We start from the raw sequence: 26,069 nt of genomic DNA, 5'->3' as shown, positions 1-26,069 counted from the left end.
CACAGGGGTAAGGTGGTTTGTTGTTGTTGTTGTTTCTAATTCATTCTTAATTTAAAAACAAAAACTAAACAGAAACGCCTCCCCCACAGGCCTGTCAAGAAGCGGGATGGCTGTGCACTGCGGAGCTCACCGGCTAAGGCAGCCACCGACGGCGCAGACCCAGGCACGGCACAGCTGCTCACCGTAACGGTAACGGGGTTGCTGCTCACTGGTTTGCTTTCCACTGCAGTGCCCAGCGCTGGGAAATGGATGAATGAATGAATGACACCTTTGCCAGTGCAATCTATGTGATCACTTAAGTTCATCCACCACTTGCCCCCATTTGCTAGGACTGAAGGGCTCTCTGAACAAAACCCGAATAGTCACAGACGAGTCGGAGTGTGGAGGTAAGACTGACAAATGTTCAGAATAAAAGGCTTAAAATCTGGGCAGAAATTTCCCTGGGGAAGGCTCCGCCCTCCTTGTTGGCCACACCCCTAACTCCTCCCCCTTCTCAACGAAGGTCACCCGCAGTGCGGGAGAGGCTAACTGGGCGCGCACCGTGCAGGACGCAACAGCGCATGCTCACTACGGTCCTTCTCGTTCTCTCCCATCCCCGCCCCCTCAAGGAAACCGGAAGCCGCTTTCCACTCGGTGGTTCCTAGCGGATAGCGGGCCCGGAGGGGTAACCGGGTGGAGACGCCGGCTCAGGGCGGCCGCCGCGGTGCTCCACGGGATGCCGGCGGAGAATGACCTCAAGGTTGAGGGGTGGGGCTGACGTCACGGGCCAAGATGGCGGCGGCGGTGGTCGCGGTCTCCTTGAGGCGCTGGTTCCCGGTTTCCGCCCGCGGCGGAGCCTGCCTGCAGGTGAGCCCCGGGCCCGGAACAGCGGGAGGCTGGCGGGCCCCCGGGGCCTCCCGGAGCGGAGGGGGCCGCGGAGGGACCGAGGGAGCTGCGGCCCCGGCGTCGGGGCGGGGGAGGACCGCGGACCCGGCCGCCGGGCCGCCGGGCTCGCCGCATCGCCGGCCGTTATCCCGCGCCGCCGCCCCGCGCGGGCCGGGCCGGGCCGGGCCGTGTGGAGACGGAACGGAGAGGTGCCGAGCCGCCCTGGCCCGTTCAAGGTCACCGGGCGAGCCAGGGCCTGGAACTCGAGCCCGGACCCCGGGACCCCGGGTCTTCCGTTGTGCCCCGTGGCTCGCAGGGCGGAGACTCGGGGACACCCCTCCCTGTCACCCTGGAAGGGGCCGGCGTGCTTCCGACCCCTCGGAGGTGACACGAATGACCTCGGCACAGCTGACCCCTAGGCTGACGAGGCGGAGCGCGCCCGCCCTCCCGGGCCACACCGACCAGCGACGCCGAGCACGTAGACGTACGTCGGTGATTGATCCTAGCTGCTCAGGAGGCTGAGATCTGAGGATCGGGCTTCAAAGCCAGCCTGGGAAGGAAAGTCCCTGAGACACTATCTCCAATTGACCACCAAAAAGCCAGAAATGGAAGCGTGGCTCAAGTGGTAGAGCCCTGAGTGGAAAAAAAAGCCAAATGAGAGTGCCCAGGCCCTGAGTTCAAGCCTTAATACCGGTACTAGCACGCAAGTATTTACACACACACAGCCAGCCACTGGTGCCTCTCACCTGTAATCCTAGCTTCTCAGGAGGCTGAGATCTGAGAATTCAAGGTTCCAAGCCAGCTTGGCCAGACAAATCCCTGAGACTCTTAACTCTGCTCAGCTGTCACTTTTTAGGAGGAGTCTCTCCTGGAGACCTCATGTAGAATTGTAGTGGCAAAGCCAGAACTACCAGGCTTATTTCTTTTACCTGGCACCTCCTCATATATAGTTTTATTTTGGTTTGGTTTTTTTAGCTTCTGACACTGGTTACACATCTTCCTCCAATTACTATGTAATTGAGGAGGTTGGTTGAAGCGTGTGCCTGTTTTACACTTGTTCCCCCAGGGCTACTGTAATTATGTATTGGACAATCAAATGAATCTATACCCAAGCCCGCTGCCATGTAAGAGCTTGATTATTATGGCTGTTCCTTGAGTCTGTTGGAAGAAAAACATCTTTTTTACTGTTGGATTGTGTGTTTGCTTTTCACCACTTGAAAGGTAGCTAAAAGGTTGAGCATTGGAATCAAGTGATGTGTTTGCAACCTGGTGCTGTTAATATGGATTTATTCTGTAATGGGAGCTGTTACATTTTTTTTCTGTGGTGGTAGGGCCTGAACTCTGGGCCTGGGTGCTGTCCCTCATCTCTTCAGCTCAAGGCTAGCGCTCTACCACCTGAGCCAGAGCACCACTTCTGGCTTTTCCTGCTTATGTGGTGCTGAGGAATCAAACCCAGGGCTTCATGCATGCCAGGCAAGCGCTCTACCACTGAGCCACCTTCCCAGCCCCTTGTGACATTTCTCATGAAGATATTACAGACATTGGAGGTGATTTGGCTTGATGTCTGCCTCTTGGTAAGGGTTCATTGATTGAAATCTACAGGACAGACTTACAGATTTCTTAGGATAGTTTTTAATGGATCATACATACCAAAAGCCTGTGGATTAACCTTTGCACAGGCTTCAAGATGAGCAAAACTAATTGTTTTGATTCTGGTTTCATCTCTAAGTTGTGGGGATATTGTTGTTGTTGTTTTCATCCAGTACTGGAGTTTGAATCCAGGACTTGACACTTGGCCCAGCTTGTTTGCTTGGCTGGTACTCTACTACTGAGCCACACCTCCAGCCAGACTGTGCTGTTACTTGGAGATGAAGTCTAGTGAACAAGCTGACAACAAACCATAGTCCTCCAGAGCTTAGCCTCCTGGGTAGCTAAGATTACAGAGGTGATCCAGTGTCCAGTTTCCCTAGTTGTTTTGATCCCAATATCTTCTCTAGTTGAATTATAGGCACATGCCCTTCTCAATAATGTTCTTGAAGGGGCTGAGAAGGTGGCTCAGTGGTAGAGCGCTTGCCTTGTATGCATGAGGCCCTGGGTTCGATTCCTCAGTACCACATAAGCAAAAAGAAGCCGAAGTGGTGCTGTGGCTCAAGTGGTAGAGTGCTGCTAGTCTTGAGCTGAAGAGCTGAGGGACAGCGCCCAGGCCCAGAGTTCAGGACCCACAACTGGACCCCCCCCCCAAAAAAAAAAAATGTTCTTGAAATGGTAAAATAATAGCAATGGGTAGTAGATTAGTGGTTGCTGGAAACTGAAGAATAATGGTGGGGGATGGGCTGGGAAGGTGGCTCAATGGTAGAGTGCTTGCCTTGCATGCATGAGGTCCTGGGTTCAATCCCTCAGCACCACATAAGCAGAAAAAGCTAGAAGGGGCACTTGAGCTGAAGAGCTGAGGGACAGTGCCCAGGCCCAGAGTTCAGGCCCCCCGACCGGCAAAAAAAAAAAAAAAAAAAAAAGAATAATTAGGGGTGTGGGAAGAAAGTAGGTGTGGCTAGGAATCATGGAGATGTGTGTGTTCTACATCTTTACCATCAATGTGAGGATTCTAGCGCTGTGGTATGCCACTGTTTTGCAAGGTGTTCCCATCAGGGAAGACTAGGTACAAAGCATGTGAGATCATTGGTATTTGTTGCAAATGCATGTAAATTTGTAATTATTCTAAAATAAAAATTGGGATTTGCCAGGTGCCTGTAATTATTCTAAAATAAAAGTTAGGATTTGCCAGGCGCCAGTGGCTTATGCCTGTTATCCTGGCTACTCAGGAGGCTGAGATCTGAGGATCATGGTTCAAAGCCAGCTCTGGCTGGAAAGTCCGTAAGACTCTTATCTCCAATAAACCACTAGAAAACCGGAAATGGCACTATGGCTCAAGCGGTAGAGCGCTCTCCTTGAGCTGAAGAGCTGAGGGACAGCACCCAAGCCCTGAGTTCAGGCCCCACAACCAACAACAACAACAAAAAATTGGGATTTGTTTTATGCCAGTCCTAAGGCCTTGAACTCTGGGCTTGAGTGCTGTCCTTGTGAAGTGTTTGTTTGCTTTTGTTTTTTTTCCCTCAAAGCTAGTGCTCTATCACTTGAGCCACAGTTCCACTTCTGGCTTTTTTTGTGCTTAATTGAAGAGTCTCATGGACTTTCCTGCCCTAGCTAGCTTTGAACCATAATCCTCAGATCTCAGCCTCTTGAATAGCTAGGATTACAGATGTGAGCCACTGGTGCCTGGCTAAAATAAAAAAGATGTTCTTAAAAAAATAAATTGTAAGCCGGGCGCTGGTGGCTCACGCCTGTAATCCTAGCTACTCAGGAGGCTGAGATCTGAGGATCGCGGTTCAAAGCCAGCCCGGGCAGGAGAGACTGTGAGACTCCTATCTCCAATAAACCACCAGAAAACCGGAAGTGGCGCTGTAGCTCAAGTGGTAGAGCGCTCGCCTTGAGCTGAAGAGCTGAGGGACAGCGCCCAGGCCCAGAGTTCAAGCCCCATGACCGACAAAAAAATAAATAAATAAATAAATAAATTGTAGGGCTGGGAAGGTGGCTCAGTGGTAGAGCGCTTGCCTTGCATGCATGAGGCCCTGGGTTCGATTCCTCAGCACCACATAAGCAAAAATATAAAAGCCGAAAGTGGCGCTGTGGCTCAAGTGGTAGAGCGCTAGCCTTGAGCTGAAGAGCTGAGGGACAGCGCCCAGGCCCAGAGTTCAGGCCCCACGACCAGACCTAAAATAAATAAATAATAAATTGTAAGAGCAGCCGGGCACTGGTGGCTCACGCCTGTAATCCTAGCTACTCAGGAGGCTAAGATCTGAGGATCACGGTTCAAAGCCAGCCCTGGCAGGAGAGACCGTGAGACTCCTATCTCCAGTAAACCACCAGAAAACCGGAAGTGGCGCTGTAACTCAAGTGGTAGAGCGCTCGCCTTGAGCTGAAGAGCTGAGGGACAGCGCCCAGGCCCAGAGTTCAAGCCCCATGACCGACCAAAAAAAAAAATTGTAAGGGCTGGGAATGTGGCTTAGTGGTAGTGTGCCTGCCTAACATGCATGGGTTCAATTCCTCAGTACCACATAAACAGAAAAGGCCAGACGTGGCAATGTGGCTCAAGTGATAGAGTGCTATCTTTGAGCAAAAGAAGCTCAGGGACAGTGCCCAGGCCATCAGTTCAAGCCCCAGGACTGGCAAAAAATAAAAAATTGTAGGTATGGGCTGAGAAGGTGGCTCAGTAGTTAAAGCACTTGTCTTGCATGCCTGAGGCCCTGGGTTCAATTCCTCAGCACCACATAAGCAAAAAGAAAAAAAGCCGGAAGTGGCGCTGTGGCTCAAGTGGTAGAGCGCTAGCCTTGAGCTGAAGAGCTGAGGGACAGCGCCCAGGCCCAGAGTTCAGGCCCCATGACCGGACCCCCAAAAAAAAAAAATTGTAGGTATAAGCCGGGCGCCGGTGGCTCATGCCTGTAATCCTAGCTACTCAGGAGACTGAGATCTGAGGATCGTGGTTCAAAGCCAGCCCGGGCAGGAAACTCCATGAAACTATTATCTCCAATAAACCACCTGAAAACCGGAAGTGGTGCTGTAGATCAAGTGGTAGAGCGCTAGCCTTGAGCTGAAGAGCTGAGGGACAGCGCCCAGGCCCAGAGTTCAAGGCCCCCGACAAAAAAAAAAATTGTAGATATACGATAACGTGTATGACTCAGAATCATCATGCTGAGTGAAAGGAGGTAGACACAGAGGCAGGTATGGTGACAGCAGGGCAGTAGCTGGGCATGGGAAGGGGCCTGGTGGTGAAGCTTAAGAGACCCTTTGGGTGGAAACGTTCTGTGATGGGGTAGACTAAGACTGCTTTGTCAGGACTCACAAATTATGTGCTTAAAATTGGTGCATTTATTGAAATTAGTCATACTGTATTAAATCTAACAAAAAAGTCAGAGCCTTCCTCTTTTCACTTCTTCTGAAGTACCACAAGGGGGTGACAGCAGATGTGTCACAAAATAGGGCTCCTGGTGCTTTGGCCAGCTTAGTGGTTAGATCAAAGATAAGCTTTCCTCTTTACCTCATCTTCATGTGTTTTCTTCTTTTGTGCTGGGAACTAAAAGCTACATTTCCAGCACCACCTACTTTGAGCCACTTTTACAAGCAAGTAATAGCATTGTATTTTTTGTAGTCACTCAACCTTCCTGAAAGCCCTATGGGAGCTGCTGCTGTGGAAGGAAGGAGGCAGAGGTAGACAGTGGAAGAGGAAGGACAACTCTCTTCACCTGACCCACCAGCAGCAGCCCCAGAAGTGACCCAGGATTCTGTGGTTCACAGGGTGAAATCACTGCAAATGCTGCCAGTCATGGGGAGATACAGAAGCATGTCACAGAGAGCAGAATGAAGCTGTCAGTTCCTCATACTTACTTTGGGTTCACAATATTCTTGTCAGGTTTAGTACCCTTGCTTGTTTGTGGGGGATTTTTTTTGGTCAGTCATGGGACTTGAGACTCAGTGCCTGAGTGCTGTCCCTGAGCTTTTTTCCCTCAAAGCTATCGCTCTACCATTTCAAGCCTCAGTGGCCACTTCCTGTTTTCTGGTGCTTTATTGGAACTAAGAATCTCATGACTGGTGGCTGGTGGCTCATGCCTGTGATCCTAACTACCCAAGAGGCTGAGATCTAAAGAGTGTGGTTTGAAGCCAGCCCTGACAGGAAAGTCTGTGAGACTCTCATCTCCAATTAACCACTCAAAAACTGGAAGTAGCTCTGTGGCTCAAGTGGTAGAGCGCTAGCCTTGAGCTGAAGAGCTGAGGGTCAGCGCCCAGGCCCAGAGTTCAGGCACCATGACCCCCCCCTCCCCCCGCCACGTGCATGCGCACGCGCGCGCACACACGTACACACACACACAAAATAACATTGTATTTTTAAATCTAGTTTTAGAATGCAAACGTTGATTTAATAACTATCATAGTTTTCTAACTGGATTGTCAGATCTACTCTGACAATTCTCCCTTTATAACTAATTTATATCTTTGATCCAAAATTGATTGTGTCATTTTCCTTCATTTAAGTGTTCCCAGTTGGGAGTAGTGGTTTATACCCGTAATCCCAGGACTCAGCTAGACAAGGGAATCAAGTGTTTAAGGCCAGCCTGCATTACTTAGTAAAACCACTACCACCCCCCACCAAACAAAGGTGGAGTGGAGCCATGGCTCCACTGGTAGAGTATCTGCTTAGCAAATACAAAGTCCTGAATTCAAATCCCAGTACCCTCAAAGAGCAAGGTTCTTTTGTCATTGCTCTTAGGGTAATATGAAAACTCCATTTGTAAGTTCACGTTCATTTGCTCCATCCTTCCTTAGCTACCTGTCTCCCATGTACACTGCTCAGGTAGTCCCAGGTGTTCCAGCTTCCCTTGCAGCCTCTGCATCTCCCAGCCCTGTGAATCAAGCTTCAACCATTGGCTCAAACATCACTCTAAGACCTACTCCAACCTTACAAAGGCCTAGGCTACTAAGTTCACCTGGGATCCTCTGACCTCCCACTGTCCAAAGTCTGAAAGGTTCATCCAGATAGCTCCTCTGATCTTATACTGACTTAAGTCTGGATGTTCACCCAGAGCCTCCTTGACCTTTCCCATCAGGATTGCACTTGACTTAATCTTGTTCAGTCTGTTCTGTGGAAATTCGGGTCATGTCCACGTAAGTACTTATTGTAACCCTAGCCCTGACATGGTTTGAAGCCTCTGCCTCATCACAGGTACATATATTGGCTGGTAGTGAGCCACTGCCTCTGCGTGAAGGCCTTGTATCAGTAATGTGTGATCTCACATTCACAGTTTTATCACGGTAGCCTAATAGAAATATCTTCATCTTTTTTTCCCCCTATTTTGTCTTCTTTAAATGTTAGGCCTGCCGTGGGATCCAGACAGCTGCAGCGACAGCTCCTCGTATCAAGAAATTTGCTATTTATCGGTGGGATCCAGACAAAACTGGAGATAAACCTCGCATGCAGACATTTGAAGTTGATTTGAATAAGTAAGTATCTCTGTGCAAGTTACGTATGTGATAGAGTTCCGTCTAAACTGAAATAGCAATGATGACCTGGGCAGTAGATAAGAAACAACAAGTACCTCTGGGCCCTAAAGAGTGACCTGCAGTGAGCAGACCTAGCTGAGAATGACATTGGAAAGAGACAGCACTGGTGCGCTGCCTGGTTTGTTTTGTTTTGTTTTGTTTTGTTTTTGACAGTCCTAGGGCTTGAACTCTGGGCCTAGGTACTGTCCTTGAGCTTCTTTTGCTCAAGCCTAGCACGCTCTACCACTTGAGCCACAGCGCTCCTTTCAGCTTTTTCTGTGTATGTCGTACTGAGGAATGGAACCCAGGGCTTTATGCATGCAAGGCAAACAGTCTACCACTAAGCCACCTTCCCAGCCCGGCTGCCTTGTTTTGCCTCAGTGGAATAGCCTAGGTAAAAGAAGCCTTAGGAGCCTTACAGTTTAGGGCTACAATGATAACTGGAAAATGAGGGACAGATCCTGGAAAGAAGCAAACTGTGGGAGCAGAGACTTAGGAACTGCTTGTGTCCCAGACAGTCTGCTGAAGCCTAACCCCACATGGTCCCTTGGGAGGTATTAGGGGAGGGAGATGTGCGGGTGGGGCCTTCAGATGAGATTTGAGCCTTAAGGAACTGACCTCAAGAAGATCCCTCTGCCTCTGAGCACACACTGCAGAACACTGTAAGAACACTGGGAAAGAGGGACAGAACCCTTGCCAGAAAGGACCATGCTGGGAGCCTGAACTTAGACTTCCCAGTCCCAGATTCAGGAGAAACAAATTTCTGTAGCTTAAGCCATCCAGCCTGTGGTATTTTATGTGGCCTGCAGAGAGTAACCTTGAAGTGACCCAGCTGTTAGAATAAGCAAACAAGGAAATTTTTTGGGGGGAGGGGGGTCCGTTCGTGGGGCCTGAACTCTGGGCCTGGGTGCTGTCCCTCAGCTCTTCAGCTCAAGGCTAGCACTCTACCACTTGAGCCACAGCACCACTTCTGGCTTTTTTCTTTTTGCTTATGTAGTGCTGAGGAATCGAACCCAGGGCCTCATGCATGCAAGGCAAGCACTCTACTACTGAGCTAACTTCCCAGCCCGCAAACAAGGATTTTAAAGCAGTTATTAAATAATTGTGCTTCAAGGTTAAGGAAAATATGCTTATAATGAGATGGAAAATATCAGCATAGGATTAGAACTATTAAAATGGACAAGTTGAGGCTGTATATGGTAGAAAATACGTGTATTCCTAGCAAACAGGGAGGTAGGCATACAGGGATCTTTGTTCAAGAGTAGCCTGGGCAAAAGTTATCAAGAACGAGCCAGATGTGATGGTGCATGCCTATAATCATAGCTACTCAAAAGGCAGAGATAGTAGGGTAGAAGTTCAGGGCCAGCCCAGACAAAGTTACCACTAGACCTTATCTGAAAAACAAGGAAAAGTATTGGGGGCATGGCTTAAATGGTAAAGTGTCTATCTAGCAAGCACCAGACCCTAAGGTCATTCCCAGTACAGCACAAAAGGAAAAAAAAAATCTAGAACCAAAAAATAGAATCTCTGAATTGGAAATTTCCCTACCTGGCCTTAACTACAAGTTAGAAATAATTTAACAAATTGCCTCTAAAAGACAGATGGTAGGATGGGTTTTTGGAAGAGAAAAGCATCCTTAGTGATTTAAGAATAGTATCAAAAGTATAACGTAATAAAGGATGGTGGCCAGCCCACACAGGAGGCTCAGGCAGGAGCGTCAGTGAAATTGACAACTCTTAGATGTTATAGCTCAATAGTAAAACATGCCTGTCATACATGAGGCCCTGAGTTTGATCCCTAGAACCACAGAATAATTTAGAGAAAATAAAATTGCAACTATCAAGACACAAGAATTATCAGTACAGATCCTGTGGATATTGAGAGATCATCATTAGTAATTTGATGGTAAAATCTTGAAGAACTGATGAAGTGAAATAATCCCTTATTAAGTATAATTCCTCTTAGTTGGTTCAAGCTACCTTCCCAAACTAGAAGCTCACAGTGGTTTGGATTCATTTTCTTATTCTCTGTTTTGATTACTGTCCAGAGGCTGAAAATAAAAGCAAACTTTGAGATAAATTAGAGAAAGCTTTGTAAACAGCTTTAGAAGAATAAAAACAGAAACTTTCAGTTATGGACTTTGTCTCCTAATTTGCATATATCTACTACTTTCTGTTTCCTGGAGATATATATATGCAGTGTCATCAAGAAAAAACTGTAGAGCCAGGCACTGGTGGCTCACACCTGAATCCTAGCTACTCAGGAGGCTGAGATCTGAGGATCATAGTTCAGAGCCAGCTGGGGCAGGAAGGTTCATGAGACTCTTATCTCCAATAAACTAACAGAAAACCCAAGCTGGTGCTGTGGCTCAAGTGGTAGAGCGCTTGCCTTGAGCTGAAGAACTGAGGGACAGTGCCCAGGCCCGAGTTCAAGCCCCACAACTGAAAAAAAAGAAAACACTGTGCTGGGGGGGTGATGGTGGAGGGTATGGGGGGGAGAGGGGGAGAAAAAAAAAAGAAAACACTGTGCTGTAGTTCCAATCTATAAGAAACATGGGAGGCATGGGAAGCTCAGTTACTCAACAAAAGTTCAAGACCAGCCCCAGACTGGTGTGCCTAGGACCCAGTACCACCAAAACAAAGAAAGTTCTGCTTACAATCTGAGGCAGCCAACTCAATCCTATATCCACAGGCATGCTGTCGAATAGCAAGGAGGCTGAACTTGCATAACTGTTTCTTTGTCAGGTGTGGTCCCATGGTATTGGATGCTTTAATCAAGATTAAGAATGAAATCGATTCCACCTTGACCTTCCGAAGATCATGCAGAGAAGGTAAGTGTTCTATTCCAGGCAGGCTGCATCCCTCCAGAGAGGCTCAGACTCCATGTAACAGAGATAACGGAGAGAGAGAGAGAGTAGCTGCAGCTCTGCCAGGGGCCTGGCTGCTCCTGAGCCTTTTTTGTGGTGTGTCAGTCCTGGGCCTTGAACTCTGGGCCTGCGTGCTGTCCCTGAGCTTTTATACTCAAGACTGGTGCTCTGCCACTTGCACCACAGCCCCACTTGCAGCTTGGTGGTGTTTATTGGAGATAAGAGTCTCACAGGCTTTCCTGCCCAGGCTGGCTTTGAAGCAGGATCCTCAGATCTCATTCTCCTGTGTAACTAGGATTACAGGCGTGAGCTGCTGGTGCCCTGCTTGACCCTTCCTTTTTCTGGGTAAAAATGCCCAAAATTGAGACTGCAATGCAAATTCTTAGTTCCTGTCTGGAGCATTCTGTGACATGGTGACTGCATCTTGTCGTCCCTGTCAGCTGCTGTGCCTTGGGGGCTGGTGAAGATATGCTGGCTTGCCTCGTGCAGAGCTGAGCTCATTGCAGAGGGAGCAGCCAGTTCCTGAGACCTGCACACTGCCTCTGGTGTGGGGCAGCGTGTGTATACCCTGGGCTCCCAGCATGCTGTGCACAGTTCAGCGTGGAAGATGTTGAACCAGTGCCCTCACTGTGTGATCACTGTGGAGAGAGTGAAACTCCTGCCTCAGTAGCCATGTTCTTACAGTACACATTAGAAAATAATTACTAGGAAGTGGCGCTGTGACTCAAGTGGTAGAGTACTCGCCTTGAGCTGAAGAGCTCAGAGACAGTTCCCAGGCCCAGAGTTCAAGCCCCACTACCAAAACAAGAAAAGAAGGAAAATAATTATGTGTACAGGGATGCTTTTTTTTTTTCCCCCAGTCTTTGTGCTAGAACATAAGGCCTGGATGTTGTCCTTGAGCTTTCAAGGCTAGCACTCTACCACTTGAGCCACAGCTCCATTTCCAGCTTTTTTATTTTTCCTGTAATTAATTAGAAAAAAACAGTTTCATGAGGCTAGGTGCCAGTGGCTCATGCCTGTAATACTAGCTACTCAGGAGACTGAGATCTGGGGAGGTGGTTCAAAAACAACCTAGGCAGAAAAGTCCCCGTGAGACTTATCTCCAATTAACAACTCAAAAATTAGAAGTGGCTCAAGTGGTAGAGCGCTAGCCTTGAGCACAAAAAGGCTCAGGGACAGTGCCTAGGTCCTGAGTTCAAGCCCCACAACCAACCCCCCCCGCCCCCCAAAAAAAAAAAAAGTCTCATGGACTTTCCTGCCTGGACTGGCTTCAAGCTATGATCCTTGGATCTCAGCCTCCTGAATAGCTAGGATTACAGGTGTGAACCACTGGCACCTGACCACAAATGATTTTCTAATATGAATTGAAGGGCTGGGAATTTGGCTTAGTGGTAGAGTACTTGCCTAGCATGCATGAAGCCCTGGGTTCAATTCCTTAGTATCAGATACACAGAAAAAGCCAGAAGCTCTGAGGCTCAAATGGTATAGCACTAGCCTTGAGTGAAAGAAGCTCAGGGACAGTGCCCAGGCCCTCAGTTCAAGCCCCAGGACTGGGGGGGTGGGGGTGTGTGTGTCTGTGTGTGTCTGTGTGTGTCTGTGTCTGTGTGTGTCTGTGTGTGTCTGTGTGTGTGTGTGTGTGTGTGTGTGTGTGTGTCTGTGTGTCTGTGTGTATTAAAACTCAAGGTGACTTAAAAAGTTCCACAAGTGGCAAAAATTGCACATGGTTCTATGAAGACTGTGCATTTCTGGGAAGCTGGAAGGTGCTGGTAGGACTGGCCCTTAGTAAACAGATAAGAAAACTTAAACGCAGAAGTAATTAGGGGGCTTCTGCAAGAATACCAGGAGTCAACCAAAGCGGCAGACTCCAAGGCCACACACACGAGCTCACCAGGCTTGGAAAACCTGGGACAAAACAAAAACTGGAGGGAGCTTGCTTCTACAGGTCCCAGAGCTATCTTCCTAGTATGTAGCTTTGCAAAAGAGAAGCCAGGAGAGATGTCACAAGAAGTCAGTCCTGGCTGAGGTCCTGGGTGGGTGCCTGGTTTTTATTTGCTTAGCTAAGAGAAAACCGGAATTCATACTTCTCCTTGGAAAGTCAGTGTTGAGTCTTTTTTTTTTTTTGGTTGGTCGTGGGGCTTGAACTCTGGGCTTGGGCACTATCCCTCAGCTGATCTTCAGCTCAAGGCAAGCACTCTACTGCTTGAGCCACAGTGCCACTTCCAGTTTTCTAGTGGTTTATTGGAGATAAGAGTCTCACGGACTTTCCTTGCCCGGGCTGGCTCTGAACCGTGATCCTCAGATCTTAGCCTCCTGAGTAGCTAGGATTACAGGCGTGAGCCACCGGCACCCAGCAGTGTTCAGTCATTATATTGGGAGGGAGGAGTCGTTCAGAGCCTGAGGCATCCACGGTACTGCTCTGTATGGACACAATAGATAGAGTAAGAGCCCTCCTGGTAGACTGAGCTGACCTCCATCTGGACACAACCAAGATGTGTTCACTGGGAACTGTATCTACTAGAATTTGAGTTCAGGGGGCTGGGAAGGTGGCTCAGTGGTAGAGCGCTTGCCTTGCATGCCTGAGGCCCTGGGTTCGATTCCTCAGCACCACATAAGCAAAAAGAAAAAAGCCGGAAGTGGCGCTGTGGCTTAAGTGGTAGAGCGCTAGCCTTAAAAAAAAAAATCAGGCCGGGCGCTGGTGGCTCACGCCTGTAATCCTAGCTACTCAGGAGGCTGATATCTGAGGATCACAGTTCAAAGCCAGCCCGGGCAGGAGAGACCGTGAGACTCCTATCTCCAATAAACCACCAGAAAACTGGAAGTGGCGCTGTAGCTCAAGTGGTAGAGCGCTCGCCTTGAGCTGAAGAGCTGAGGGACAGCGCTCAGGCCCAGAGTTCAAGCCCCACGACCGACAAAAAAAATCAGATCTGGGAATGTGGCTCAAGTACTACCTAGCAAACTCAAGACCCTGAGTTTAAATCCTAGTACCAATAAAAAACAAAAAAGGAGGGCTGACTATTCTCTTGAAACCCATGGCTGTATCATGGAGGTAGCACTAGTATAGGAAATCCACAGTCTGACATACAACTCAATCTGCAGCCTCTAAGCTCAGGGTTCCTCATAGGCATAAAACAGCTTTTGGAGCTCCAGCTCTTAGATCTGCATTCTAGGCAGGAAGGAGGAAAAGGCAGCAGGCATGTTCCATGTCATACCTGCTGCTGTGTTAGAACTGCAGTGGCCTAGAAGGAAGGCTGGCAGGGGGACCGGACCTGGCATGGGTGAGGACAAGGCACTGGTGCTTCTCTCGCAGGAATCTGTGGCTCTTGTGCAATGAACATCAACGGAAACAACACTCTAGCATGTACCCGGAGGATCGACTCCAACATCAACAAAGTGTCCAAAATCTACCCTCTTCCACATATGTATGTGATAAAAGATCTCGTGCCTGTGAGTTTCCACATCTCTTCCAGGTGTTGAAGGGGCTGTGTGTGTATGTACGTGCCTGTGTGTGCACATACATGCTTATGCATGTCCAGTCAGTTCTTCAAGCTGGTTCAGGGTGTTTACAGCTACTCTTGGAGGCAGATGGTAAAACAGCTCAATGGGGTTATCTCCCTCCGTGTGGCTACAGAGCAACATTAAGAGCATTAGGAAACTCTGAATGGCAGGAGATGAATGCCTAGAAAAATCCTCCCAGTGTATTCAGTGAGGTTTGGTCAAGAGTCATGGGGCGTGGCACTTCTGACTTAGAACAACCCCAGAAGTGAAGGGTGAAGTAGAAAATGGAACTGTAGAGCGGTGCTGACTGGGCTTTGTTCCCATCCCCTTCCTCCAGCTGCCTACCTGACCTGTTCTTGAGGCAGGCGGGAGAAAGGATGCAGGGTTGGACTGCACCGGCTGGGTGAGGGAGAGGTTTTCTAACCGGCCTCAACTTGGCCTGGACTCCTCCACACTTCTAGTTTTCCATATGTCCCTGCCCGGAAGCAAGGGCTCCTGAGTGTGGCATGTGTGTGTTCGTGGGCAGTAGAGTAGGCAGGGACCACAAAACAGGGTGAGCGGAAGCTGGCAAAGCTGACCTTCCTCCTCCTCCTCCTCCTCCTCCTCCTCCTCCTCCTCCTCCTCCTCCTCCTCCTCCTCCTCCTCCTCCTCACATAGGATATGAACAACTTCTACGCACAGTACAAGTCCATCGATCCCTATTTGAAGAAGAAGGACACATCCCAGGAAGGCCAGCAGTATCTGCAGTCCATAGAAGACCGGGAGAAGCTGGTCAGCAATCGTCCTTAGCACTGGCGTGAGGGGAGGTTGCTGGGAAGGTGGGGGCAGTATGCATGCAGACCACTTAGTGTATTGTAACACAAACTTTGAGACAGGCAGAACTAGCCCAGAGCCCTGTTCTTCCTAATGCCACACTTAGTGACCGGTGCGACTGGCCCGGTCTGATTCCATATGTCAAGTAGAGACTTCTCCTATGCTACTTTACCTCCTCTGAGAAGTCTTCTCTGATTGGCTTCTCCCTGCACATTGCAGGTGGAGCCCCAGCTGTGTGGTTGTGGGTGCCAAGGCTGGTACTGCCTCCTGTTAGCCACACACTCTAAGCTGGCCTCGGGGAACTGTTCCCATGCTGCAGAGCAGACCAAACTCCAAGGTCCTAAAGGGCAGACACTCTTTAGGACCTCTAAACTTTCATCCTGATGTGAGTTGTATGAGTGGATTAATGAATTGTGCCTTCTAGGACTGGAGGAATATTCAGCCTCTTTATAAATATAAACTGTTTTGGAGAGTGCTAGAGGGCCTGGTCTGTCGTCATGGAGACGGTTGGGGTCCAGTGATCACCTTGCTATTCTGTGTCACACAGTGCACATGCAGCTCCTCCTGCTGCAGTTTCTAGTTCCCAGAAAGCCCTGTCAGTCTGGGGCCATCTTGGAACCACTCCTAGCTTACCTAGTCAACTCACATTCTTCACCCCTTAAGGTGGTACAGTTAGAAAAATCAACTGCCAAACATGTTTCCTAAACAGTAGAAGTTTACTTCTTTGATAAACATGGACTGGGAATAGAGTTCAGTGGTAGAGCACCTGCTTAGCATGCTCGTACCAAGTCCCAGCCCAGCACCACACAGACACCAGCATTTGTGTAGCATTTCTTGATTCCTTAAATTAATATGCTATGCTTAACAAATAATTGAAAAACACAGGAAGGTTTTTTTTGTTTTGTTTTTTGTGGTGGTGGACATGAAAACCAGGCCTTGGTCATAGTAGGCAGTGCTCTACCACTAAGCTACACCCTCAGCCCTCAGAGAACTGATTCCTATCGATAATTCCACCTCCAAAGTAACATTCATGTTGGGCGCCAGTGGCTCACATCTGTCATCCTAGCTACTTAGGAAGCTGAGATCTGAGGATCATGGTTCAAAGCCAGCCTGGGCAGAAAAAGCTGTGAAACTCTTATCTCCGATAAACCACAGAAAAACCGGAAGTGGCACTGTGGCTCAAGTGGTAGCGCACTGGCCTTGAGCTGAATTGCTGAGGGACAGCACCCAGGCCCAGAGTTCAAGCTCCACAACCGACAAAAAAAAAAAGAAAGAAACATTCATATTAGTGTTTTTCTTTTTTAGTTGTGTTTTGTTTTGTTTTCAGTTTTTATTTCTGGCTGAAACCCAGGCCTCCCACATTCTGGGTATGTGCTACTGAAACCCAGGCCTCCCACATTCTGGGTATGTGCTATGCCGAGCTACCAGGTCTGCCTTGAGCTTCAGTAATATGCACAGGCATTATTAAACATTGCACTGTTCCTGAACAGTGAAATTGTTTCCAATTCTTCATTATCAGTAAAGCTAGATGAACATCTTTATCCTTAGGATTCTGCCCCAGAATTTTGATTTCCTTTTGCAGACTTTTGTATAAATGGGCAGAAGGAAGTGCTCCTTGTGTGGCTCTGGTCCTTTGACCCCACATGTTCCAAATTGGTGGGAGGTTGCCAGCTGTCGGAAGCCTGGCCCTCCCACCGGCCATCTGCGTGGAGTGTAGGCCTGGGTCTCAGCCTTAGGGATCTTATCTCTTACCCTCTGTCCCCTTAGACACCTGTGTGCCCTTCTGTTTTGTTGTTTTTCATCCATTTCTGTTGTTGCAAAGTCAGAAAGCCCTGCTTGCTACAGGACTGGCTGGACAGATGGAGCCTGTGCAGCAGGTATAAGAGAAGCGGGAGGCCACGGGTCACATCCAAGCCCTGTGCTCACCCTGGGCAAGGGCTTGAACCTGGGTTCCTCACCTGGAGTCACATACCAGCTCCGTGCTCACCCTGGGCAGGGGCTTGAACCTGGTTCCTTACCTGTGGGCAGGAGCTTGCTGGGGAGTGCTCACTTCCTGGGAAGTGCTGTGCCAGCAAGAAAGGCCCAGTGAGGGAAGCAGGAGTGGCATTCCCCCCGGAAGCTGGTGGCCTCTGCCCACACTGGGGTGGATGGCCATCTCAGGCCTTTGCAGTATGCTGTTTCATGTCCTGTTGATTTCCTTGTCTAGGTAAGCAAGGTGTATTGTTTGTTAAGGATGAACACATTTTCCAGGGACTGTAGGACTGCTGAGCTCCAATCCAGCAAGGTCTTAGATTTAATTACACATCTGCAAACCTTCCCTAGGACTCTGCCAGGAATACTCATAGGCAGGCAGGCAGGCCCTTTGTTGCTCACCAGCCCAGGCTCTGACCCCTTCTCTCCCCACAGGACGGGCTGTATGAGTGCATCCTCTGTGCCTGCTGTAGCACCAGCTGCCCCAGCTACTGGTGGAATGGGGACAAGTACTTGGGGCCTGCAGTCCTTATGCAGGTGAGGCACCCCTGACTACTTCACAAGAAATTGTGAGTCCAGTAGCTGGGTGTCCCAGAGGGCTGGGGACCACAGGCCAGCCATCTGGGGTCCTTCACCCACATTGGCTGCAGGCACGATGGCTGGCTGCATTGGTTCACTCAGCTCTCGGTACATCTGGAGCTTCATCTCAATGCGTCTTTGTAGCTGTGCGCTGAGGCTTACCCCATGGACAGGCATGCTTTTTAGGAAACCCTGCCTAGACATGCACTGTGTTCCTGGGCTCCTCCCTGTACCCATTCACTTACCTGCATCGGGTCAGCAAGCTCCCATCTCCTACTCGGAAGGCTCGTGAACGAGGAGCAGCTGCTCAGCTCAAAGACAGGAGAGTCAGGGTCTACAGGTTGCCTAAAGAGAAAATAGGCCTGTCACCATCATCCTATGTACAAATCACTGCATAGAAAATGACTTTATTCCCAGAAAGCTCCTTCTTTTCAGATTTGTGGTCAGTTTTTTTTTTTTAGCATCTCAAAAGACAACTTCATATTTCTCATTTCCCCACAGAAAGGAAGTCACATAGCTATGTGACCGCAGTGTGGGAAGCTGGACAGAGAGTCAGGTGTACTCATGGTCACTGTACTCTACAGTGTGGGGAACTGTGAACTGTGTAGCCGGGCCGTGCTTAGCGTGCTGGCCCCTGGGAGTTGAAAGGTCAGGGGCTGGAGATGTGGCCCAAGGGGTAGATCCCCTGCCTAGCAAGTAAAGGCACTGAGTTTCAACCCCAGCACTGCAACAACAACAAAAAAAAAGATCAATGAGTGGGACCAGGGCCAGCAATAGCATTAGTTTGCTGGGCAGCAGTGAGTCCAGCACGGCAGGGGCTTGAGACAGAGGAGCACATAGCCCAGCCCTGCCACTCCTTACAAGCTGGGCAGGATGAAAGGACTAGATGACGCCCCAACAGTAGTAATTAAGTGCTGAGGCACAAGCACAGTGTGGGCCCAAGCCTTGTAGGGATTGCATCAAGCAGTCATAAAAGAATGGGGACCCGTTCTTGAAAGGCCAGCAGGAACTCAGGTTAGCGAGAGGATCGCCCCACTCTGCACTCACAGAGCCCTTCATGAGCCCCAGTGCTGCTTCAGCCTGGCTCTGCTCGGAACAGCCTGGCTGACCCAGCCCTTCCTTCCAGGCCTACCGCTGGATGATCGACTCCAGAGACGACTTCACCGAGGAGCGTCTGGCCAAGCTGCAGGACCCCTTCTCTCTGTACCGGTGCCACACCATCATGAACTGCACACTGACCTGTCCCAAGGTACTGGGGCCGGTGGCCCTCTGCCAGGAGTAGCCTCGCTCCCCCAACCCAGTTGGTGATTTGAAATGAAAGGGGACTGGACCAGTGTACCTCTGGGGGCTCCACCAGCCCCTCTCAGAGGAACACGTCTGTGTTCGTGGGCAGCGGGGGCTAAGTCCCTTCCTGCTCCATCTTGCGGTAAGCTCTAACCCAGTCCCCTTCCCATAGCCTATCTCTGTGGAGCTCCAGCCACCGTGGTCTTTACCCCACCCCTTCATCCTATAGCTCACGCCCTCCATATCCCCATCCCCACCTTATACAGGACCTCCCTCGTCCCTACCCTGAGGAAACTGCCCATAGCCCATTACAGTGGGGTGGCTGGTCATGGACTGGCTGCTTCTATCAGGTGCCAACCCTGGTCAGTCCTGGCCCTTGGGGAGGAAGAGCCATGTACTTCCAAACACAGCTGCCTTTTGGGTGGAGGCCCTGAGCAGAGCCGTTTCAAGTCACACAGATGGAGAGCTGGGGAGCTAGTGAGTGAACGATAGAGCCGAGCTGCTTATCAGATTCCTTATTTCTTCCTGGAATCCTCTGTGTTCCCAGCTCCTCATCTGATACTTCCCAGAGAAGCACACTGGGATCCAGGGTGCCTGTGCCCACTCTCCATGCAGCTCTGCCTGGCCAGCCTGCCTCCCGTGTCACATCGCTGCAATTGCATCCTCTCACCTCCTCTCGAGATCTTTCCTTCTTCCTTTTCTTGTGCATAGCACTTCATGTCAGTAGAGTTGCCCTCCTAGGATGAGGGCCCCTTTGCTCCCTCAGATAGGGCCCTGTCTAATTTTGCCACTGACTTCCCCAAGGCTGGAGATCTCTGGGTCATTATCAAGCCCCCCGCAAGCATGTCATGCTTCAGGACAGACTGCAGCCACAGCCCTCAGACTGGCCTCTGGGACTCGGTGTGGTATTTACAAAGGGCCACCAGGTCTCTTCCACCTGCTGTGGAGAGCTTCGATATGCCCGCCTGGGCCGGTGTTGACACTGGCCTGGGTTCCTAAGGGAAGCATTACCAGGCTGTGTGGGCAGTCAGAATACACTCTGCCCTGCCCTGTTTGTCTACGAGGGTGAGCCACCTGGAAGGAATTGTGTATAGTGGGGCTTCTGCCAGAGCTGCCATTTTTTAATATGCCCAGGTAGACAAGGAGCTCTAGCCCTGGCGCACTGCTGGAAGGACTTGATTCAGAATACTTGAATACGGATTCATTCGCCTCAGCCAACGACTTCACCATTGCCCTCTATACTGTACCCTTCCCACTGACACTCCTCTTTCCTCTGTAGGGGCTGAATCCAGGGAAAGCAATTGCAGAAATCAAGAAAATGATGGCCATCTATAAGGAGAAGAAAGCTGCTGCTTAGCTCCTGCCCACGGCAGGTGACCAGCTCAAAGCTGAATGTAATTTGCATCTAACTTGAATTCCTCCAGAGGATTTGATTTTCCATGAATGCAGCCAGTGTGACAAAAATGTTAAGAAATAAATGTTACTATACTTTATTAACAGAAGAGTGCGCCTGTGCCTTTCTGAGTACGGGGACCCTGAGTCGTGCCTGGGGTCCTTGTCTTGGGAGAAGGGAGGGCTTAGGAGACACAGAGAGACAGGGTCCTGCTCCCTTGCCACTCCATTCTCCCATGTGTAAGGTGGGGTTCTGTGGGAGAGCTCCTATGTGGAGTCAGAACACTCAGCACGTCAGCTAGAAGTGCAGTGGCATCCACTTTCTGCAGGGTCAGGATTCGTATGTGTAAATCCAAGTCCTGGTGTCTCCTGTGTTGGGAAGGTGTGCAGTGACCAGGCCGGCCATGACCTGCTCGCTTCCACAGGTGACTCAAGGAACTCAGCACTGCAACACTGGCTCCCCCATGCTGTGTGCTCCCATGCTCAGATGCCAGGTGGGAGGCAAAAGGTAGAAGCCTTTCCAGACTCCCCAAGCCCCCACCTCCTTGGATAGCTTTGATACTACAAATGAGTGGCAGATATAAAACTCCCTTCAAAGGTAATGTTATAGCAGCTCTCATTTTTACCCACCTAGGCATGTGGGACTCCAGTGTAGATTAAGAAACCGCATGTGTAAAGTTTACCTTCTTGCATTGGGTCTGCTTAAGTGTCTGACATGATTAATCATAACAGGCTGTTAGTTTGTACCAGACCCCAACAGACTAGGCTAAGAGCCAAACTGGAGTTCCCCCAAGTCACCAAACTGAAACTTGAGCTATCTGATCTTCCAAGTAGTCAAAAGAGATAACACGGCTGGGAAGGTGGCTCAGTGGTAGAGTGATTGCCCCACATGCATGAAGCTCTGGGGTCGATTCCTCAGCACTGCATAAAGCAAGATAACAGCCCAGTCTCCCACTCCCAAAAGCCAGTTTCAGCAGCCATGACAATGAAGCTCCTTCTGCCTCTCCCCCTACACAAAAGAGGCAGTGGGCTAGCAGTCAGTTCTTTCCTTTTTCTGGCAATACTGGGGTTTTGAACTGAGCGCATCCTGTTTGCTAGGCAGGTACCTCTCCACATAACTACAACCCCAAGCCCTTTTTTGCTTTTGATATTTTTTATAGAGAACCTACTTTTTGCCCAGGCAAGCCCAGACTGAGATCTTCCTAGTTATACAAAATAGCTAGGATAACAGCATGTACCACACCACACAACTATTGGTGAGATGGGGTCTCAAACTTTTTGCTGTGGCTGGCCTTGAACCTCTGTCCTTCTGACCCCACCACCCAAGTAACAGTTCTTTTGTTATTGTTCTATTGGCTCCCGTCTTACAAGAATAGCATCTGTGAAATGACCGGTCCAATTTTTATTTTTTGTTCCTGCTTTCCTCAGTCCTTCTCTGTCAATAAAACCAATTTCCTCTGCTTGGTTCACTGGAATGTTAATTTTATGGAATGAAGAGTTGCCTAGTTCTATTTCTTTTTTTTTTTTTTTTGGTTGGTCATGGGGCTTAAACTAGGGGCCAGGGCACTGTGCCTCAGCTCTTCAGCTCAAGGTGAGCACTCTACCACTTGAGCCACAGCGCCACTTCCAGTTTTCTGAGTGGTTTATTGGAGATAAGAATTTCACAGACTTTCCTGCCCTGGCTGGCTTTGAACCGTGATCCTTAGATCTCAGCCTCCTGAGTAGCTAGGATTACAGGTGTGAACCACCAGCACCTGGCTGAAGAGTTGCCTAGTTCCAAAATCAAAAATAAGGCTGAGGCAGAAAGTCTGGGGCTAGCCTGAACTACAGAACAAGACCCTGACCCAAAATTTTAAACAAAAGGAAACTGGGCATCGGTGGCTCACACCTACAATCCTAGCTACTCAGGAGGCTGAGATCTTAGGATCAAGTGTCAAAGCTGGCCAGAACAAGAAAATCTGAGCCTCTTATTTCCTATTAACCAACCAAAAGCTGGAAGTAGAGGTATGGCTTAAATGGTAGAGTATTAGGCTTGAACAAAAAAAGCTCAGGGACAGCACCCAGGCCCTGAGTTCAATCTCCAGGCCAGCCTACATACAAAAAAATTAAAAATAGAGGCATAGCTCAGTGATAGGACAACACTTGCTTAACATTCATGAGGCCCTGAGTACTCTCCTCAAAAAGTAAATACCACAAAAAGTAAGTTAAGGCTACTGTTTTAAGCTGTAGCCAGAATCCCAGGTGATCTCAGAAACAAAGACTTCTAGTATCATGAGGCAAATAGCTAAGAAAATAGACTGACTCGCCAAGAATGAACCTTAACATTTCTTACAAAGGGACAGTATTAGCCCAGTGGCCTACACCTGCAATCCCAGCACTCTGGAAGCAAACACAGGAAGATCTAGAGTTTAAGGTCAGCCTAATGCTATACAATGAGACCCTGTCTCAAACATTAGTCTCAGGCATTACAAGAGAGATGACACACAGGAAGTTTGAAGTAATAAATGTTTAAAGGGCCAGCCTCAGGAAACAGAACCAGGAAGTAAACTGAAAAGCTGCTACAGCAAGTTTCCCTCCAACCAGTTCCTTTTAGATGTTAAGTTACTGGTTAGGGAGAGAGAGAAAGGTACTGTCCCATCCCTTCATGGAGGCCTTGAAGAGCCACAGAGCTCCTTAATGAGTAGAAAAACAAAGGGCCCGTGTGGCAAATAGAAGTCCTGAAACTCACCATAGTCCTTGTGTTTTGGGTAGGCCTAAATGACAAGTGTCCCCATGTCTTAATACCTATCTTTGCCTCCCAGAACCATTATCTCTTAATTAGGGGCTTCAGGAAAAATCCTAGCTGCCCAAGAGATCTCAATTCATAGCCAGCCAGTCGAGGAAAGTCCTGGAGACTTATCTCCAATTAGTCACCAAAATACTGAAAATTGAGCTGTGGTTCAAGCAGTAAGGTACTACCCTTAAGCAAAAAGGCCAGCAAAGCTAGACACTGATTTGTCAGGCTGTAATCTTACCTACTCTGGCCCAGGCAGCCCAGGTAACCACCAGAAAACTAGAAGTAGAGCTGTGGTTCAAAGTGGTAGAGCACAAGCCTTGAGTAGAAAAGCTCAGAGATAGGATCCAGGCCTGAGTTCAAGCCCCATGACTGAATTTTAAAAAGGCAAGCAAGAGTCCTAGGCCCTGAAAAAAAAAAAAAATCTTAAAGTTTTACCTTCATTTCCTGTATGGGAGCAGGAAATGTTTCTCCCTTGCAGTTTTGCCCTACTTTATCTCATTGAACTAAAACAAATCCTTTCTAAAAACTTCCCCTGGAAAGCTCCTGGTTGTGAGACACCTTCAAATGCTTTTCTCTATAGATCTCAAGTTCCTGTGATTTTACATAGAAACTAGAGGAGCTGAGGGAACTCAAGTCATCTGTCTGCCAGTAAGAAATGAGAATGATTTATATCCTGAAATCTAGAAGCCAGGGTTACAATTTAAAAGGCCAGTCAAGGTGGTTCACATGTATAATCCTAGCTATTCCAAAGGCAAAAAAATTAGTGAGACCCTCACCTCCATCAATAGTTAGGCATGCTGCACAGACCTGTCATCCATGCAGGAATAGAAGGATCATAGTCTGAAATTAGCCTTGGCAAAGTGAAATCAGGTTTTTAGACCCCGTGCATTCCACACGTCAAGTCTGGCCACTCTCCCTCTCCCCCAACAGATGCCAATAAAGAGACCTGGTGCAGGGCACTATAATCCTGGCTACTCAGAAATCTTGAGATCTGAGAATCACAGTTCAGCGCCACCCAGGGTAGACAAATTCACACGACTCTTATTTCCAAATAGGAAAAAAAAAAAAGCCAGAAGTGGCCAGGCGTGGTGGCTCAAGCCCATAATCCTAGTTACTCTGGTGGCTGAGATCTGAGGATCACAATGCAAAGCCAGCCTGGGTAGTTAAAGTCCATGAAACTCTTTATCTCCAATTAACCCCCAGAAAACCAGAAGTAGAGTCGTGGCTCAAAGTGGTAGCATACTAGTCTTGAGCAGAAAAAACTCAAAAATAGCACCCAGGCCTTCAGTTCAAGCCCCACAACTGACCCCCCAAAAATGCCATAAGTACAGTGCCAGCCATGAGCATAAAAGCCAAGTGAGAGTTCAAGGCCCTGAGTTCAAATCCCAGTACACACACACACACACAGGCACGCATGCACGCAAGCACGCTGGGGGGAGGGGGGAGATTGAGATTGAGAGATGGGGACAAAGGACATGGGATATGGTAAAGGGCAGAGAAAGGAGATTTATTACATGGCAGCTGCAGGAAGATATCACTTCAGCACATCAGCATCTTCAGGGGTACAGATGTGGGATATGTACCTATATAGACAGGGAACTGGGGGAAAGAGCAAAGATATGCACTGTTAAAGAGTCACTGCCACAGGCTGGGCCAGGGTGGTTATCTCAGTCCTTGCTCAAGAAGGTTATCTCTGCCTTCCCGGAGCAGGATAACTAGTCTTTGTGCCCAGTGTACAGTCAGTCCCAAGGAAGCTCTGATGCCCTTAGGGGCAGACTCAGTTCCCATAAAGACATTATTGATGAGTGATGACATGTCCTTCCAGATTCCAAGGTGACTCCATATACCAAGGAGGCAGAGATGACAGAATTTTCTCCTGATTTTAGTTAATTCATGGGCCAAGCAAAAGCAGCTTTTTAACCTTTTACAAAAACATGAGACCCTAAACCCCTAATAGCTATAGCAAAAAGGTGGGGGGCATGGCTTAAATGATAGGGCCTCTGCCTTAGCCAGCTGGAAACCCTGAGTTCAAACCCCAGCGTTGCCCAAACAAACAAACATGGCTGTGGTGCAACACTAGAGCTTGGCATGTGCTAGGCCCTGCTTTGCTCTCCAGTGCTACAAGGGAAAACAGAAATGCTAAAGGAATCTTTGCCCTTAACTGTAGCATACAAATTCCTGAGTTCCTCAGTAAGACAGTACAAAGACAGGCATTAAAACTTAAAATTCAGGGTTGGGAATGTGGCTCAGTGGTAGAGTACTTGCCTAGCATGCATGAAGCCCTAGGTTCAATTCCTCAGTACCACATAAATAGAAAAGAAGCCGGAGGTGGCACTGTGGTTCAAGTGGTAGAGTGCTAGCCTTGAGCAAAAGAAGCTCAGGGACAGTGCCCAGGCCCCAGGACTGGCAAAAAAAAAAAAAAAAGTTTAGAATTCAGAAATAAGAACCAAAAAAAAAATAAACCTCAGAGCCGGGCACTGGTGGCTCATGCCTGTAATCCTAGCTACTCAGGAGGCTGAGATCTGAGGATCACGGTTCAAAGCCAGCCCGGGCAGGAGAGACTGTGAGACTCCTATCTCCAATAAACCACCAGAAAACCGGAAGTGGTGCTGTAGCTCAAGTGGTAGAGCGCTCGCCTTGAGTTGAAGAGCTGAGGGACAGCGCCCAGGCCCAGAGTTCAAGTCCCACTACCGACCAAAATAAATAAATAAATAAATAAACCTCAGGCCCACTCACAGCCAATAGTCAGCACTTGAATGGCTATGTCTGTAGACAGCATCTGAATCCTTAATTTAAACCTAATGGCAGAGGAAGATCCAATATCTTGGATTTAATGATAAGTGGACTTTGCTTTTTTTTTCTTTTTCCTTCCTTCCTTTCTTCCTTCTTTCTTTCCTTTCTTTCTTTTTCTTTTTATGAAAGTCCTGGGGCTTGAACTTA

The 26,069-nt window shown here is 48.8% G+C and overlaps 1 protein-coding gene across 1 annotated transcript; it reads left to right on the top strand.

Annotated features, from left to right (window-relative positions):
• The first annotated feature begins 723 nt into the window (after positions 1-723).
• On the top strand, positions 724-20,454 carry Sdhb (succinate dehydrogenase complex iron sulfur subunit B). The gene is made up of 8 exons (XM_042669763.1): positions 724-846; positions 7,787-7,914; positions 10,698-10,783; positions 14,127-14,263; positions 14,972-15,085; positions 17,534-17,635; positions 18,804-18,926; positions 20,241-20,454. Exons 1-8 carry the CDS (start codon positions 772-774, stop codon positions 20,316-20,318), a joined length of 843 nt encoding a protein of 280 aa, XP_042525697.1. The 5' UTR covers positions 724-771; the 3' UTR covers positions 20,319-20,454.
• The last annotated feature ends 5,615 nt before the right edge of the window (positions 20,455-26,069 follow it).

The sequence above is a fragment of the Dipodomys spectabilis genome, unplaced genomic scaffold (genome assembly GCF_019054845.1).
Source record: "Dipodomys spectabilis isolate Male_0828 unplaced genomic scaffold, ASM1905484v1 ptg000504l, whole genome shotgun sequence".
NCBI lineage: Eukaryota > Metazoa > Chordata > Mammalia > Rodentia > Heteromyidae > Dipodomys > Dipodomys spectabilis.
This window is presented reverse-complemented; position numbering and strand designations above follow the sequence as displayed.

Excerpts from the sequence above, each read along its gene's own strand:
- Sdhb (XM_042669763.1), top strand. The coding sequence starts at position 772 with ATGGCGGCGGCGGTGGTCGCGGTCTCCTTGAGGCGCTGGTTCCCGGTT. Across the intron at positions 10,784-14,126 it reads CCGAAGATCATGCAGAGAAG|GAATCTGTGGCTCTTGTGCA; the intron begins GTAAGTGTTCTA and ends CTTCTCTCGCAG. Across the intron at positions 14,264-14,971 it reads TGATAAAAGATCTCGTGCCT|GATATGAACAACTTCTACGC; the intron begins GTGAGTTTCCAC and ends CTCCTCACATAG.